The following is an 18,300-nucleotide window of genomic DNA, read 5'->3' as shown; positions in this document are numbered from 1 at the left end:
ACCAGCTCCTAAACCCCCCCCTCCCTAGAGACAGACAATGACTCAATGACTGACCTGCCAGAACTAGCTCCCTACCCCCTCCCTAGAGAGACAGACAATGACTCAATGACTGACCTGCCAGAACCAGCTCCCTAACCCCCCCCTCCCTAGAGAGACAGACAATGACTCAATGACTGACCTGCCAGAACTAGCTCCACAACCCCCCTCCCTAGAGAGACAGACAATGACTCAATGACTGACCTGCCAGAACCAGCTCCCTAACCCCCCCCCTAGAGAGACAGACAATGACTCAATGACTGACCTGCCAGAACCAGCTCCACAACCCCCCCCTCCCTAGAGAGACAGACAATGACTCAATGACTGACCTGCCAGAACCAGCTCCCCTGCAGGATGGTGAGTGATGCTCTCAGAAGCTCCAGCAGCATGTTTCCTCTGTGGAACACCTCCAGAAAGGACACCATGGCCTCTCCAAACACACAGAACAGCAGCAGCTGGTGAACATGGACATCTAGCATGGCTCTGCCGTGGAGGTGGTACAGGAAAAGGAACCCTGGGAAACAGAATAAACATTAGTGCGATGGAGCGCTGGTCCACGCATTACAGCCCCATTAACTTGAATAGAGATGTCCATTTCTAGTGGTGATTCGATTTCTATGGCTGTAACACTGCATGTGAGATAGCTAACTAATTACCAAAGCCTATTACCTCAGGACATCTCCATCTCCCCCGCCTGCCCAGACCTATTACCTTCTATGAAGAAGGCGATGGCCAGCATTAGTCTGTCGAGGGCCAGTGGAGCAGCGTCGGTGGTGTGTACAATCAGAGACATGGCTCCAGCCAAGCCAAAGAAGAGGTACATGGTGGAGTGCTGCCAGTTATGGAGTCTGTCCCAGTGATGCTCGCTGTAGTCATAGAGGTGCAGCCGTGGTCCGTCTGCTACAAACTGCTCCGCCAGCATCCCTGAAAAACAGAACGTCTGGATTCTCTTAAACGTCTCAGAGAAAAGATCCTTGGTCTTTTAGAAACGTCTCATTTATGGCAGAGGGAAACTTCTAATCATAGTCTCCCTCTGCCATAATTTACCATCAACAGTCCAGCAACAATGTCTCATCCTAAAATGATAATTTCAAAACATCCTAACACTCCCAGTTTGTCTGCTCCTCCCCAGTGTTGTTTAACTACAGACAGTACCAGCTAGTATATGGTGAATTTTAAAAATTCTTAGTACAAAGCTCCAAACTGGTAACACTCGTAAAGCAGCCAGACAGCACATTCAATACCTTTCATTGTGCATTAATTTTGTTTTGTAGATATCTTTCACCACACAACCATTGATCCAAAATCTTTACTGTGAAACATTGGGTTTAATCACCAAAACACAACATAATGACATCTTCTCAATGTAGTTATTTTAACAACCAGTTAATCCAATAGCAAAAAATGTAAGATACTGTCACGCCGCTCCCCCTCTCCAGCACTCAATATCACTGGTCTACTAACCACCGGTCCATCATTACACACACCTGGACTTCATCATCACCTTGATTACCTTCTCTTTATTAGCCTTCAGTAGCCTCAGTCATCAGGCATTATTGGTTTGTTTTCATTCACGTTCTGTACTCTTCTCTGTTTTTGTTTTTTAATCTGCATTCTGCATTATTAAACTCACTAAACTTCTGCTTCCTGACTCATGGCATATACGTGACAGAATACTGCCTCACGGATTATGGAAGCAGCAGAAGATAAAGACATCTCCCAGACGGTCGGTGAACAGGGACACCTACTCTGTCAACATCCCGATCAGCTGGCGCAACTGGGGGCGGCTATGAATGGTACTCTGCGTCCTCCACTGCCTTGACACCACCCGAGAGGATTCACCTACAACAAGTGGAGGGCCTTTTACCTCGAGTCGTCCCAGCAGAGTAGCAGGTCAGCGAATATTCCAATTCTGGCAGCGTGCCCAAACTGCTGCGGAGTACAACCTCACCTTCTGGACCGTGGCAGCCTCCAACAGATGGAACCAACCGGTGCTCTGCACACTATTTCATAGAGGACTGCGTGTGGAGATCCAGACAGAGTTGGCATACAGGGACAGCAACCTTTCCTTGGATGCACTCATCGCAATGGCCACCCATCTGGGCAACCTACTTTAGGAGCGCCGGCAACTCCTTCGTCCCTCCACCTTTGGCCGTCTCAAGGCAGAGCCTGAACCCATGGAGATAGGGGTCATACACTTCTCTGCGGCAGAGCATCGTCACCGGAGACAGCTGGGGCTGTGTTCCTTTTGCGGTCAGGCACCAGCTCCAGCGGTGTCCTGGGTCGTCTGGGGCAATGGAATTGCCCCGTGATCATCAGTCTCCCAGGATAGTCGTGAGTATTCCTTCATCATCATTTCCCGACAAACCCTTCCTGGCTCCCTTCACTGTCCCTCATGTGTTGTCTCTACAGCTCTAGTGGACTCCAGTGCCGCAGGGAATTTCATTGGCCCCCGTCTCCTCCCTGAACATCACTTCATACCAGCTTTCCACTCCTTTTCCAGTTCAAGCCCTGGATAATCGACCAATGGGATCCAGCACTATCACGCACATCTCAGCCCAACTCACCCTCACCATGGGGCCCTTGCACCAAGATAGCCTTCCCTTCCCCATCTGTCCATGGATTTTGGTACTGATCTCCCGCCGTCTGATGGCTTCACCACTATTATGGTTGTTGTGGACATATTCTTTAAATCCTCCCATTTTATCCCTCTCTCTGGTCTCCCTACCGCTTTCCAGATCACTGAGGCCATAGTGCTGGTCTTCCGGCACTATGGCCTTCCAGAGGATATCGTCTCCAACGGTGGCCCTCAATTCACATCACATGTAGGCCATTTTGTTCTTTTTTTCTCACCTTTATTTAACCAGGTTGAGAACAAGTTCTCCTTTACAACTGTGACCTGGCCAAGATAAAGCAAAGTAGTGCGACACAAACAACACAGAGTTACACATGGAATAAACAAACATACAGTCAATAACACAATAGAACAAAATATATATACAGTGTGTGCAGATGAGGTAAGATTAGGGAGGTAAGGCAATACATATGCCGTAGTGGTGAAGTAATTACAATTTAGCAAATAAACACTGGAGTGATAGATGTGCAGAAGATGAATGTGCAAGTAGAGATACTGGGGTGCAAAGGAGCAAAAAAATTAAAAAAATAACAATATGGGGATGAGGTAGTTGGATGGGCTATTTACAGATGGGCTATGTACAGGTGCATTGATCTGTGAGCTGCTCTGACAGTTGATGCTTAAAGTTAGTGAGGGAGATATGAGTCTCCAACTTCAGTGATTTTTGCAATTCGTTCCAGTCATTGGCAGCAGAGAACTGGAAGGAGAGGCGGCCAATGAAGGAATATACTTTGGGGGTGACCATTGAAATATACCTGCTGGAGCGCGTGCTTCAGGTGGGTGCTGCTATGGTGACCAGTGAGCTGAGATAAGGCGGTGCTTTTCCCAGCAAAGACTTGTAGATGACCTGGAGCCAGTGGTTTGGTGACGAATATGAAGTGAGGGCCAGCCAACGAGAGCATACAGGTTGCAGTGGTGGGTAGTATATGGGGCTTTGGTGACAAAACGGAAGGCACTGTAATAGACTGCATCCAATTTGCTGGGTAGTGTTGGAGGCTATTTTATAAATGACATCGCCGAAGTCAAGGATCGGTAGGATAGTCAGTTTTACGAGGGTATGTTTGGCAGCATGAGTGAAGGATTCTTTGTTGCGAAATAGGAAGCCGATTCAAGATTTAATTTTGAATTGGAAATGCTTAATGTGAGGCTGGAAGGAGAGTTTACAGTCTAACCAGACACCTCGGTGTAACGCTCATTCCTTCGACGATAAATGTGAATACGACCATCAACCCTGGAGTGAAGAGCACTTTTTGCCAGTCCTGTTTGGTCCACCGATGGTGGGTTTGTGCCCATAGGCGACGCTGTTGCCGGTGACCTTACGATCTAGAAGAAAAAGAAACGCACACCTATTAAGACGAGGTGCTGGCTAGCGGAGTAGAAACTTGAAAATAAAAGAGAGCCGCACACTCTTGGAGCTCAGATGCAAAAATTTAATACCAACGTTTCTACAGCCAAGCTGTCTTCATCAGGGTATAATCACAAACACTGCGGGATGACTCGTTTATATAGTGTCAAAGGACACAGGTGTCTGTAATCATGGCCAGGAATGGCCTAATATCATTGGTTAATAATCAAACATTAAAATGTCATACAAAGAACAGTATACAAACAAATGGATAGCATATGATCATAGATTAATTTGACTATACAAGTTTACACACAATTACAATGGCAAAGTCACAATAATCACAAGAATGGCTTCAGATCAAAGTCTACGTTGAGACCGAAGGGCGCAAGGGTCTTTAAATTAAAGATCCAGGCAGCCTCTCGTTTTAACAATAAATTATCAAGGTCACCCCCTCTCCTAGGGAGGGTGACATGTTCGATGCCAATATAACGCAGAGACGAAATCGAGTGGCCTGCCTCCAAGAAGTGGGCCGCAACTGGATAAGTCAAGTTTTTACACCTAATGGTGCTACGGTGCTCTGAGATACGTACTTTTAATTTGCGCTTTGTTTTACCTACATAATTTTTACCACAAGGACAAGTTATAAGATAAATAACTGCCTTAGTGGAGCACGTCATTACACCTTTTATTGGGATCGATTTCCCTGTTTGTGGGTGTTTGAAGGATCTACATTTATAAGTGCCATTGCATTGAGCACAGCCATTACATTTGTAATTTCCATACAGTAGGGGCGCAAATAGACGTTGTTCAGGAATATCTTGGGGTGGTAAATCAGAGTGTACCAATTGGTCACAGATTTCTGCCCCGCGAGAATACGACCAAGGGAAGGTCCGAAAACACATTCCTGAGACTATCATCGGATTTTAGGATGTGCCAATGTTTGTGAACAATTCCCTTAATTTGTTCAGAGCACTTTGAATAGCAGGTAGTTAGAACGCAAGAATGCATCTTTTTGCGAGACTGACCTTGAAAAAGGTCATGTCTCGTTTTGTTTAGAATTTTCTCAATGGCAATATTAATCTGATCATTCTTGTAGCCCCTCTCCTTGAACTTTCTTTGCGTCTCAGCCATATTTCTGTCGAAATCTGACTGTTTTTTGCAAATTCTTTTGATTCGACAGAATTGGCTGTAGGGCAAACTGTTTTTCAAGGGAAGTGGGTGACAACTATCAGCCCTCAACAAACTGTTACGATCAGTAGGTTTCCTGTAAAGATCAGTGTATAAAACATTATCTTCACACAAGATCAGAAGATCAAGAAAACTGATTAGACGTGTATCAAATTGCATAGTGTAACGGGTTTCTTCCAACTCCTCCTCTGACGAAGAGGTGGAACAAGGATCGGACCAAAATGCAGCGTGGTTAGTTAGATACATCTTTAATGAAGATGAAACACGAACAATACAAAAACAACAAACGTGGAAAATCGAAACAGCCCTATCTGGTGCAACAAATACAGAGACAGGAACAATCACCCACAAACACACAGTGAAACCCAGGCTACCTAAATATGGTTCCCAATCAGAGACAATGACTAACACCTGCCTCTGATTGAGAACCATATCAGGCCAGACATAGAAAAAGACAAACAAGACATCCAACATAGAATGCCCACTCAGATCACACCCTGACAAACCAAAACATAGAAACATACAATTAAACTATGGTCAGGGTGTGACAGTACCCCCCAAGTTGCGGACTCCGGCCGCAAAACCTGAACCTATCGGGGAGGGTCTGGGTGGGCATCTGTCCGCGGTGGCGGCTCCGGTGCTGGACGTGGCCCCCACTTCACCGTAGTCCTCCCCCACCTTGTCCGCTTCCGTGACCTCCTAGCCACGGCAACCCTACTAAATAACACGGGACAGAGGGGCAGCTCGGGACAGAGGGGCAGCTCGGGACTGAGGGGCAGCTCGGGACTGAGGGGAAGCTCGGGACTGAGGGGAAGCTCGCGACAGGGGCAGCTCAGCACTGAGGGGCAGCTCAGCACTGAGGGGCAGCTCAGCACTGAGGGGAAGCTCGGGGCTGAGAGGAAGCCCAGCACTGAGAGGAAGCCCAGTACCGAGAGGAAGCTCAGCCAGGCAGTTGAATCCAGCAGATCCCGGCTGGCTGGCAGTTCTGGCTGATCCTGGCAGACTGGCAGATCTGGAAGAGTCTGGCTGACTGGCAGATCTGGAAGAGTCTGGCTGACTGGCAGATCTGGAAGAGTCTGATTGACTGGCAGATCTGGAAGAGTCTGATTGACTGGCAGATCTGGAAGAGTCTGGTTGACTGGCAGATCTGGAAGAGTCTGGCTGACTGGCAGATCTGGAAGAGTCTGGCTGACTGGCAGATCTGGAAGAGTCTGGCTGACTGGCAGATCTGGAAGAGTCTGGCTGACTGGCAGATCTGGAAGAGTCTGGTTGACTGGCAGATCTGGAAGAGTCTGGCTGACTGGCGGATCCTGGCAGACTGACGGCTCTGGCTGCTCTGGCGGCTTCTTGCAGACTAGCAGCTCTGGCAGCGCCTTGCAGACTGGCAGCGCCTTGCAGACTGGCAGCTCCTTGCAGACTAGCAGCTCCTTGCAGACTGACAACTCCTTGCAGACTGACAACTCCTTGCAGACTGACAGCTCCGGCTGTTTCATGCAGACTGACAGCTCAGGCTGCGCTAAACAGGCGGAGACTCCAGCAGCGCAAGAGAGGAGAAAGGCTCTGGCAGCGCTGAACAGGCGGGAGGCTCCGGCAGCACAGGAGAGGAGGAAGGCTCGAGCTGCGCTAAACAGGCGGGAGACTCCAGCAGCGCAGGAGAGGAGGAAGGCTCCGGCAGCGCTGGAGAGGCGAGGCGCACTGTAGGCCTGATGTGTGGTGCTGGCACTGGTGGTACTGGGCCGAGGACACGCACAGGAAGCCTGGTGCGGGGAGCTGCCACCGGAGGGCTGGTGTGTGGAGGTGGTACTGGGTAGACCAGACCGTGCAGGCGCACTGGAGCTCTTGAGCACCGAGCCTGCCCAACCTTACCTGGTTGAATACTCCCGGTCGCTCTGCCAGTGCGGCAAGGTGGAATAGCCCGCACTGTGCTATGCAGGCGAACCGGGGACACAGAGCGTAAGGCTGGTGCCATGTAAGCCGGCCCAAGGAGACGCACTGGGGACCAGATGCGTAGAGCCGGCTTCATGGCATTTGGCTCGACGCTCAATCTAGCCCGGCCGATACGCGGAGCTGGAATAGAACGCACCGGGCTATGCACCCGCACTGGAGACACCGTGCGCACCACAGCATAACATGGTGCCTGTCCGGTCTCTCTAGCCCCCCGGTAAGCACAGGAAGTTTGCGCAGGTCTCCTACCTGGCGTAGCCATACTCCTTGTGAGCCACCCCCAAGAAATTTTTGGGGCTGACTCTCGGGCTTCCAACCGCGTCGCCGTGCTGCCTCTTCAAACCAGCGCCTCTCCGCTTTCCTCCGCCTCCAGTTCTTCCTTGGGACGGCGATATTCTCCAGGCTGTGCCCAGGGTCCTTTTCCGTCCAATATCTCCTCCCAAGTCCAGAAGTCCTGTGATCGCTGCTCCTGCTGCCGCTGCTTGTCACCACGCCGCTTGGTCCTGTTGTGGTGGGTGATTCTGTAACGGGTTTCTACCAACTCCTCCTCTGACGAAGAGGTGGAACAAGGATCGGACCAAAATGCAGCGTGGTTAGTTAGATACATCTTTAATGAAGATGAAACACGAACAATACAAAAACAACAAACGTGGAAAACCGAAACAGCCCTATCTGGTGCAACAAACACAGAGACAGGAACAATCACCCACAAACACACAGTGAAACCCAGGCTACCTAAATATGGTTCCCAATCAGAGACAATGACTAACACCTGCCTCTGACAAACAAGACATCCAACATAGAATGCCCACTCAGATCACACCCTGACCAACCAAAACATAGAAACATACAATTAAACTATGGTCAGGGTGTGACACATAGTAAATCTCAGATGCTCAGAACAGGAGTTAGGAAAAGCATGGAACGCCTGGAGCTGTTTTGCATCACCCCTCCATAGAACAAAAATATCATCAATATACCGTTTCCAAATAATGATGTAAGGCAAGAAAACATTTTTGAGAGGATTGAAAATAGACTGTTTCTCCATGTAACCCACATACAAATTAGCATAGTTAGGAGCCATGGGGGATCCCATAGCAGTCCCTTTAATCTGAATAAAGAAGTCATTTAGAAACATGAAATAGTTATGCGTGAGTACTATTTCAGCCAATGTTACAATATATGCAGTGGAAGGTAGTTCATTAGGGTCACGTTGCAGAAGAAAATGTTCCATAGCTTCAATACCGCCCTCGTGTGGAATATTAGTGTATAATGACTCAAAATCAAAAGGTTGACAACTCCATTGTTTCCTCCTCCCAGAGCGCTAAGAACCTTGGCGTAATCCTGGACAACACCCTGTCGTTCTCAACTAACATCAAGGCGGTGGCCCGTTCCTGTAGGTTCATGCTCTACAACATCCGCAGAGTACGCCCCTGCCTCACACAGGAAGCGGCGCAGGTCCTAATCCAGGCACTTGTCATCTCCCGTCTGGATTACTGCAACTCGCTGTTGGCTGGGCTCCCTGCCTGTGCCATTAAACCCCTACAACTCATCCAGAACGCCGCAGCCCGTCTGGTGTTCAACCTTCCCAAGTTCTCTCACGTCACCCCGCTCCTCCGCTCTCTCCACTGGCTTCCAGTTGAAGCTCGCATCCGCTACAAGACCATGGTGCTTGCCTACGGAGCTGTGAGGGGAACGGCACCGCAGTACCTCCAGGCTCTGATCAGGCCCTACACCCAAACAAGGGCACTGCGTTCATCCACCTCTGGCCTGCTCGCCTCCCTACCACTGAGGAAGTACAGTTCCCGCTCAGCCCAGTCAAAACTGTTCGCTGCTCTGGCCCCCCAATGGTGGAACAAACTCCCTCACGACGCCAGGACAGCGGAGTCAATCACCACCTTCCAGAGACACCTGAAACCCCACCTCTTCAAGGAATACCTAGGATAGGATAAAGCAATCCTTCTCACCCCCCCCTTAAATGATTTAGATGCACTATTGTAAAGTGGCTGTTCCACTGATGTCAGAAGGTGAATTCACCAATTTGTAAGTCGCTCTGGATAAGAGCGTCTGCTAAATGACTTAAATGTAAATGTAAATGTACAATAGGGCGCCCTGGAGGTTGTGTCACATTCTTGTGTAATTTCGGCAAAGTATAGAAAGTGGCAATTTTAGGGTGTTGAATAGCCAAAAAAGCATGTTCTTTTTTGGTTATCTGACCAGAACTTAAATACCCATCTAGGACAGACAAGATAGTATTCTGAAATTGGGAAGTAGGGTCACTTCCGAGTTTCTTGTAAAAGGTGTTGTCAAGCAGCTGTCTATGACACTCATGTACATAAGCTGTCCTATCCATGAGTACAACCGACCCACCCTTATCAGCAGGACGAATAAGGACTGACGTATCAGATTGTAAATCAAGCAAAGCTTGTTTTTCATTCTTGGGTAAATTATGGAAAGATTTGGATCCCTGTTTATTCTTAAGGAGAAGTCCAACATCATTTTCCACAAGTCTGCAATATGTCTCAATAGAGTGATTGCGATTGGCTGGAGGTATAAAATAACTCTTGCTTCTAAAAGGAGTGGGAGTATGTGCAGGAGAGCAACCTACTGGTTCAATAGAAGTGTCAGAATTAGGGGAGTTAAAGTATTCCCTTAAACGGATGTTTCTGAAAAACTTAAACATGTCTACCTTAACATCAAAATCGTTGACCTTGATAATTTATTGTTAAAACGAGAGGCTGCCTGGATCTTTAATTTAAAGACCCTTGCGTCCTTCGGTCTCAACGTAGACTTTGATCTGAAGCCATTCTTGTGATTATTGTGACTTTGCCATTGTAATTGTGTGTAAACTTGTATAGTCAAATGAATCTATGATCATATGCTATCAATTTGTTTGTATACTGTTCTTTGTATGACATTTCAATATTTAATTATTAACCAATGATATTAGGCCATTCCTGGCCATGATTACAGACACCTGTGTCCTTTGACACTATATAAACGAGTCATCCCGCAGTGTTTGTGATTATACCCTGATGAAGACAGCTTGGCTGTCGAAACGTTGGTATTACGTTTTTGCTGGTGACCTTACAACAGGTCTACAAGCTCTCAGTCCAGCCTCTCTCAGTCTGAGCACAGATGGGAGAGATTCCTGGTGTAACTCGGTAGTTGTTGTTGCCATCCTGTACCTGTCCCGCAGGTGTGATGTTCGGCGCCGACAGAGATGGCCGCCTCGCTTCGCGTTCCTAGGAAACTATGTAGTTTTTTGTTTTTTTTTACGTGTTATTTCTTACATTAGTACCCCAGGTCATCTTAGGTTTCATTACATACAGTCGAGAAGAACTACTGAATATAAGATCAGCGTCAACTCACCATCAGTACGACCAAGAATATGACTTTCGCGAAGCGGATCCTGTGTTCTGCCTTTCACCCAGGACAACGGAATGGATTCCAGCCGGCGACCCAAAAAAACGACTCCGTAAAAGAGGGAAACGAGTTGGTCTTCTGGTCAGACTCCGGAGACGGGCACATCGTGCACCACTCCCTAGCATTCTTCTCGCCAATGTCCAGTCTCTTGACAACAAGGTTGATGAAATCCGAGCAAGGGTAGCATTCCAGAGGGACATCAGAGACTGTAACGTTCTTTGCTTCACGGAAACATGGCTCACTGGAGAGACGCTATCGGAGTCGGTGCAGCCAGCGGGTTCCTCCACGCATCGTGCCGACAGAAACAAACATCTTTCTGGTAAGAAGAGGGGTGGGGGCGTATGCCTTATGGCTAAGGAGACGTGGTGTGATCACAGAAACATACAGGAACTCAAATCCTTCTGTTCACCTGATTTAGAATTCCTCACAATCAAATGTCGACCGCATTATCTACCAAGAGAATTCTCTTCGATTATAATCACAGCCGTATATATTCCCCCCCAAGCAGACACATCGATGGCTCTGAACGAACTTTATTTAACTCTTTGCAAACTGGAATCCATACATCCTGAGGCTGCATTAATTGTAGCTGGGGATTTTAACAAGGCTAATCTGAAAACAAGACTCCCTAAATTGTATCAGCATATCGATTGCGCAACCAGGGCTGGCAAAACCTTGGATCATTGTTATTCTAACTTCCGCGACGCATATAAGGCCCTGCCCCGCCCTCCTTTCGGAAAAGCTGACCACGACTCCATTTTGCTGATCCCTGCCTACAGACAGAAACTAAAACAAGAAGCTCCCACGCTGAGGTCTGTCCAACGCTGGTCCGACCAAGCTGATTCCACACTCCAAGACTGCTTCCATCACGTGGACTGGGATATGTTTCGTATTGCGTCAGACAACAACATTGACGAATACGCTGATTCGGTGTGCGAGTTCATTAGAACGTGCGTTGAAGATGTCGTTCCCATAGCAACGATTAAAACATTCCCAAACCAGAAACCGTGGATTGATGGCAGCATTCGCGTGAAACTGAAAGCGCGAACCACTGCTTTTAATCAGGGCAAGGTGACTGGTAACATGACCGAATACAAACAGTGCAGCTATTCCCTCCGCAATGCTATCAAACAAGCTAAGCGTCAGTATAGAAACAAAGTAGAATCTCAATTCAACGGCTCAGACAAAAGAGGTATGTGGCAGGGTCTACAGTCAATCACGGACTACAAAAAGAAAACCAGCCCAGTCACGGACCAGGATGTCTTGCTCCCAGGCAGACTAAATAACTTTTTTGCCCGCTTTGAGGACAATACAGTGCTACTGACACGACCTGCAACGAAAACATGCGGACTCTCCTTCACCTCAGCCAAGGTGAGTAAAACATTTAAACGTGTTAACCCTCGCAAGGCTGCAGGCCCAGACAGCATCCCCAGCCGCGCCCTCAGAGCATGCGCAGACCAGCTGGCTGGTGTGTTTACGGACATATTCAATCAATCCCTATACCAGTCTGCTGTTCCCACATGCTTCAAGAGGGCCACCATTGTTCCTGTTCCCAAAAAGCTAAGGTAACTGAGCTAAACGACTACCGCCCCGTAGCACTCACTTCCGTCATCATGAAGTGCTTTGAGAGACTAGTCAAGGACCATATCACCTCCACCCTACATGACACCCTAGACCCACTCCAATTTGATTACCGCCCAAATAGATCCACAGACGATGCAATCTCATCCACACTGCACACTGCCCTAACCCATCTGGACAAGAGGAATACCTATGTGAGAATGCTGTTCCTCGACTACAGCTCGGCATTTAACACCATAGTACCCTCCAAGCTCGTCATCAAGCTCGAGACCCTGGGTCTCGACCCCGCCCTGTGCAACTGGGTACTGGACTTCCTGACGGGCCGCCCCCAGGTGGTGAGGTAGGCAACAACATCTCCACCCCGCTGATCCTCAACACTGGGGCCCCACAAGGGTGCGTTCTGAGCCCTCTCCTGTACTCCCTGTTCACCCACGACTGCGTGGCCACGCACGCCTCCAACTCAATCATCATTATGATTTTTAAGTATTTAATTTGCATTTTGTTGCATGACATAAGTATTTGATACATCAGAAAAGCAGAACTTAATATTTGGTACAGTAACCTTTGTTTGTTTCCTGTAGTTCTTGACCAGGTTTGCACATACTGCAGCAGGGATTTTGGCCCACTCCTCCATACAGACCTTCTCCAGATCCTTCAGGTTTCGGGGCTGTCGCTGGGCAATACGGACTTTCAGCTCCCTCCAAAGATTTTCTATTGGGTTCAGGTCTGGAGACTGGCTAGACCACTCCAGGACCTTGAGATGCTTCTTACGGAGCCACTCCTTAGTTGCCCTGGCTGTGTGTTTTGGGTCATTGTCATGCTGGAAGACCCAGCCACGACCCATCTTCAATGCTCTTACTGAGGGAAGGAGGTTGTTAGCCAAGATCTTGCGATACATGGCCCCATCCATCCTCCCCTCAATACGGTGCAGTCGTCCTGTCCCCTTTGCAGAAAATCATCCCCAAAGAATGATGTTTCCACCTCCATGCTTCACGGTTGGGATGGTGTTCTTGGGTTGTACTCATCTTTCTTCTTCCTCCAAACACGGCAAGTGGAGTTTAGACCAAAAAGCTCTATTTTTGTCTCATCAGACCACATGATCTTCTCCCATTCCTCCTCTGGATCACCCAGATGGTCTTTGGAAAACTTCAGACGGGCCTGGACATGCGCTGGCTTGAGCAGGGGGGCCTTGCGTGCACTGCAGGATTTTAATCCATGATGGAGTAGTGTGTTACTAATGGTTTTCTTTGAGACTGTGGTCCCAGCTCTCTTCAGGTCATTGACCAGGTCCTGCCGTGTAGTTCTGGGCTGATCCCTCACCTTCCTCATGATCATTGATGCCCCACGAGTTGTGATCTTGCATGGAGCCCCAGGCCGAGGGTGATTGACCGTCATCTTGAATTTCTTCCATTTTCTAATAATTGCGCCAACAGTTGTTGATAAACTTGGGAATTAATTTTTCCATCGATGAAAGCAAGCTATCCAGAGGCAGCAAATCAGACCCAAACCATGATGCCCCCGCCACCATACTTTACAGTTGGGATGAGGTTTCGAAATTGGTGTGCTCTCCACACATACTGTTGTGTGTTCCTTCCAAACAACTCAACTGTTGTTTCATCTGTCCACATAATATCTTGTCATAATATCTTGTCAGTAGCGCTGTAGAATATCCAGGTACACTTCAGACGTGCAGAAATGGTTTTTATTTGGACAGCCGTGGCTTCTTCCATGGTGTCCTCCCATGAACACCATGCTTGTTTAGTGTTTTATGCATCGTAGACTTGTCAACAGAGACGTTACCATGTTCCAGAGATTTCTGTAGGTCTTTAGCTGGCACTCTAGGATTCTTCTTAACCTCATTGAGTATTCTGCGCTGTGCTCTTGCAGTCATCTTTGCAGGACGGCCACTCATAGGGAGAGTAGCAACAGTGCTGAACTTTCTCCATTTATAGACAATTTGTCTTACCGTGGACTGATGAACATCAAGGCTTTTAGAGATACTTTTGTAACCCTTTCCAGCTTTATGCAAGTCAACAATTTTTAATCTTACGGCTTCTGATCTCTTTTGTTCAAGGCATTGTACACATCAGCAATGCTTCTTGTGACTAGGAACCTCACATTTTGTGAGTGTTTTTTATAGGGCAAGGCCACTCTAACCAACAACTCCAATCTCATTGATTGGACTCCAGGTTAGCTGACTCCTGACTCCAATTAGCTTTTGGAGAAGTCATTAGCCTAGGGGTTCACACAATTTTTCCAACCTACACTGTGAATGTTTAAATTATGTATTCAATATAGAAAAGAAAAATACAATAATTTGTGTGTTATTAGTTTAAGCATACTATGTTTGTCTATTGTTGTGACTTGAAGAACAGATGAAATTTGATGACCAATTTATGCAGAAATCCAGGTAATTCCAAAGGGTTCACATACTTTTTCTTACCACTGTATATCATACTTGTTATGTTTCTACTTTACAGACATATATTTTCATTAGTAGTCGTAGTTATCATAATCTGTAGTGGACAAACCAGTTTACATGTAAAATCTATAAGTTTACCAAACGTTTAAGTAATAGTAAAATATTTTTAACAAAAATCATATCAAAAGTGAGCATCTCATTGTGTTTATATGAACACGTATTGCAATGTGAAACATGTATTTCAAGATTATATACTGACTAAGTTGAATGAAAAAGTAACTGTATAATTTTGTGTGTTGCACGTAGTCAATTGAAAATGTTGGGCCTCCCAAGTGTTGCAGCGGTCTAAGGCACTGCATCGCAGTGTTGAGGCGCCACTACAGCCACAGGTTCGATCCCAGGCTGTGTCACGGCCGGCCGTGACTGGGAGACACATGGGGTGGCATACATTTGGCCCAGCGTCGTCTGGGATAGGGGAGGGTTTGGCTGGGGTCTCATTGTGCTGTGGCGGGCCGGGAACCTGCAAGCTGATTCGGTCGTCAGTCGGACGGTGTTTCCTCCACATTGGTGCGGCTGGCTTCCGTGTTAAGCGAACAGTGTGTCAAGAAGCAGCGTGGCTAGGCAGGGTCGTGTTTTGTAAGATGCATGGCCCTCTACTTTCACCTCTCCTGAGTCCGCAGGGGAATTGCAGAGATGAGACAAGATCAGAACTACCAATTGGATATCCCGGAAGAAATGTGCCTTTTTGATGATCTGTTTTGAGTTTTGTACTAAGTGTTGTGAAAATTGCATCAAAGTGATTAAAGAAAACATAATGTGGATGCTCAGGGTGTTGATGCTCACCAACCACGGAGAAGAAGAGGGTGACTGATCCCTCAATGACTTCCAGGCGGCGCTGTGTGGATCGGCTGGCCAGACGGGTGGAGGTGGAGCCCAGACTCTTGTTCCTGAGGGTGGCATACCATAGAGAGGACTTTCCTGCCCACCACAGACCCGCGATCAGGAAGAAACTACCCGGCAATGCATGGCCCTTAAAACTACCCATAATCCTTCACTGGAATACCTGGAACACAGAGAGAGGGGACGGACGGTCATCTGGTGATCTTATTCTTAGATTGGGCAACAAGAAATGTGGTGTTAAAGTGGTTCAAACTTGTTATAATCCCGTACCCCTTCAAACATTCAACCTCCAGCTGTACCCCCTCTAGCACCAGGGTCATCACACTCTCAAATGTTGTTTTTTTGCGATCATTGTAAGCCTGCCACACACACACTATACGATACATTTATTAAACATAAGAATGAGTGTGAATTTTGTCACAACCCGGCTCGTAGGAAGTGACAAAGAGCTCTTATAGGACCAGGGCACAAATAATAATAATCAATAATTGTAACAACTTTCATTAGAAGAAGGTGAAGACCAAGGTGCAGCATGGTACGTGTTCATAACAGTTCTGAAAGGTGTAACAAACACTAAACAGAAAATAACCACACACAACTAACAGTGGGAAAACAGGCTACCTAAGTATGGTTTTCAATCAGAGACAACGAAAGACAGCTGTTCCTGATTGACAACCATACCCGGCCAAAACATAGAAATACAAAACCTAGACATACAAACAGAATGCCCACCCACATCACACCCTGACCAAACAAAAAATAGAAACATACAAAGCAATCTACACTCAGGGCATGACAATAATGTTGCTCTTCATTTAACCATCTTACATATGAAACATTAGTTGTTCATCAAAAAATTGTGAATAACTCACCACAGATTAATGAGAAGGGTGTGCTTGGAAGGATGCACATAACTCTACAATGTTGGGTTGTATTGGAGAGAGTCTCAGTCTTAAATCATTTTCCACACAGTCTGGGCCTGTATTTAGTTTTCATGCCAGTGAGGGCTGAGAATCCACTCTCACATAGGTACATGGTTGCAAAGGGCATCAGTGTCTTAACATCGGGATTTGCCAAGGCAGGAAACTCTGAGCGCAGTCCAATCCAGAAATCTGGCAGTGGCTTCTGAATAAATTCAACTGCTTGCACGTCACCACTCCACTATGTCTCCCTGTCATGGCTTTTGCGCCATCAGTACAGATACCAACACATCTTGACCACCAAAGTCCATTTGATGTCACAAAACTGTCTAGTACTTTAAAAAATATCCTCTCCTGTTGTCCTGGTTTCCAGTGGTTTGCAGAAGAGGATGCCTTACTTAATTGACCCCCCGTAATCGTAACGAACATATACCAGGAGCTGTGCCAAGCCCGCCACGTCTGTTGACTCATCCAGCTGTAACGTATAGAATTCACTGGCTTGTATGTGAAGCAGTAATTGTTTCAAAACATTTCCTGCCATTTCACTGATGCGTCGTGAAACAGTGTTGTTTGAAGAAGGCATTGTCTGTATAGTATTTTTGGTCTTTTCCCCCAGCATTGTCCCAGCTATATCCGTGGCAACAGGATGAATGAAGTCCTCCACAATAGTATGGGGCTTGCCTGTTCTAGCCATTCGGTAGCTCACCATATAAGACACTTCTAGCCCCTTCTTATTAATGGTATCTGTTGCTTTTATACATGTCTTACTACTCGAAAGTCGAATAGTAATTTGTGGCTAGCATTGGATGTGCTCGTGGAAGCAGAACAACTTGTGTCATCGACAGGTGCAGGCAGGTGCAGGACTGCTGGTAGTAGAAGTACTACCAGTAGAGATGGTATGTGTCTCTATGGATGCGGGCCTTACTTTTTTTAACCATTTATCCATTTTCGAGCAAACGGAATGAGCAGCAGCTACGTTCGGCTACCGTAAGTGGAATTCCCGCAAGAGAGTAACGGTTAATGTGATTGGATGTTCATTATTTGACTAGGCTACCTGTATTTGACATTGTGTTGTTATTTCGCTGAACACAAGATGGTTTAATTTTATTTTTGCCAGTGAAACGAGGCTACTCAGGCGGGAAAAAAACCTCTCCCAAATGTATTGCCCCGTTGGAAAATCTAAACGGACTGTTTGAAAATGGGATTTAATCACATTTTTATTTGGTGTACCCCCAAAGGCATTGTGTGTACCCCAGTTTGAGAATAGCTGCTATAGATAGACATTGGTATTACCAGTATGGCCACTAATTCAGTAACTGTTGAGAATTGTTTGTGTTGTAGAAGAAAGACATTCAAGCATGCTTCTCCTGAGCATCTAAGCATGTCGATAATGGGAAATATCAAATAGTCAGGAGACCAGAACCAAACAGTTCTCTGTCAAAGGAGACCAGAACCAAACAGTTATCTGTCAAAGGAGACCAGAACCAAACAGTTCTCTGTCAAAGGAGCCCAGAACCAAACAGTTCTGTTAAAGGAGACCAGAACCAAACAGCTCTGTTAAAGGAGACCAGAACCAAACAGTTCTGTTAAAGGAGACCAGAACCAAACAGCTCTGTTAAAGGAGACCAGAACCAAACAGCTCTGTTAAAGGAGACCAGAACCAAACAGCTCTGTTAAAGGAGACCAGAACCAAACAGCTCTGTTAAAGGAGACCAGAACCAAACAGTTCTGTTAAAGGAGACCAGAACCAAACAGCTCTGTGAAGCTCCCAAATCACTCATCTGTACCTGGGCAGGTGAAAAAACAGAGGAACTTCGAAGCTGGCTCACTTCTGGTTGGGTGGAGGCTTCTGGGTGGCTCCACCCACCCAAGAAGACTCCAGGCTATAATCGCTGCCAAA

General features: G+C 46.9%; 1 protein-coding gene across 1 annotated transcript in view; it reads right to left on the bottom strand.

Moving 5' to 3' along the window:
- tmem45a (transmembrane protein 45a) overlaps positions 1 to 18,300 on the bottom strand; it is a 71,955-nt gene that overhangs the window by 38,878 nt on the left and 14,777 nt on the right. Inside the window, exons 2-4 of the mRNA XM_064952693.1 lie at positions 15,424 to 15,643; positions 748 to 960; positions 366 to 550 (exon numbers count right to left, since the gene is read on the bottom strand). Coding sequence (XP_064808765.1) covers positions 366 to 550; positions 748 to 960; positions 15,424 to 15,625 — 600 coding nt within the window. The 5' untranslated portion in view covers positions 15,626 to 15,643. The remainder of the gene's footprint in view (positions 1 to 365; positions 551 to 747; positions 961 to 15,423; positions 15,644 to 18,300) is intronic.

The sequence above is a fragment of the Oncorhynchus masou genome, chromosome 31 (genome assembly GCF_036934945.1).
Source record: "Oncorhynchus masou masou isolate Uvic2021 chromosome 31, UVic_Omas_1.1, whole genome shotgun sequence".
NCBI lineage: Eukaryota > Metazoa > Chordata > Actinopteri > Salmoniformes > Salmonidae > Oncorhynchus > Oncorhynchus masou.
This window is presented reverse-complemented; position numbering and strand designations above follow the sequence as displayed.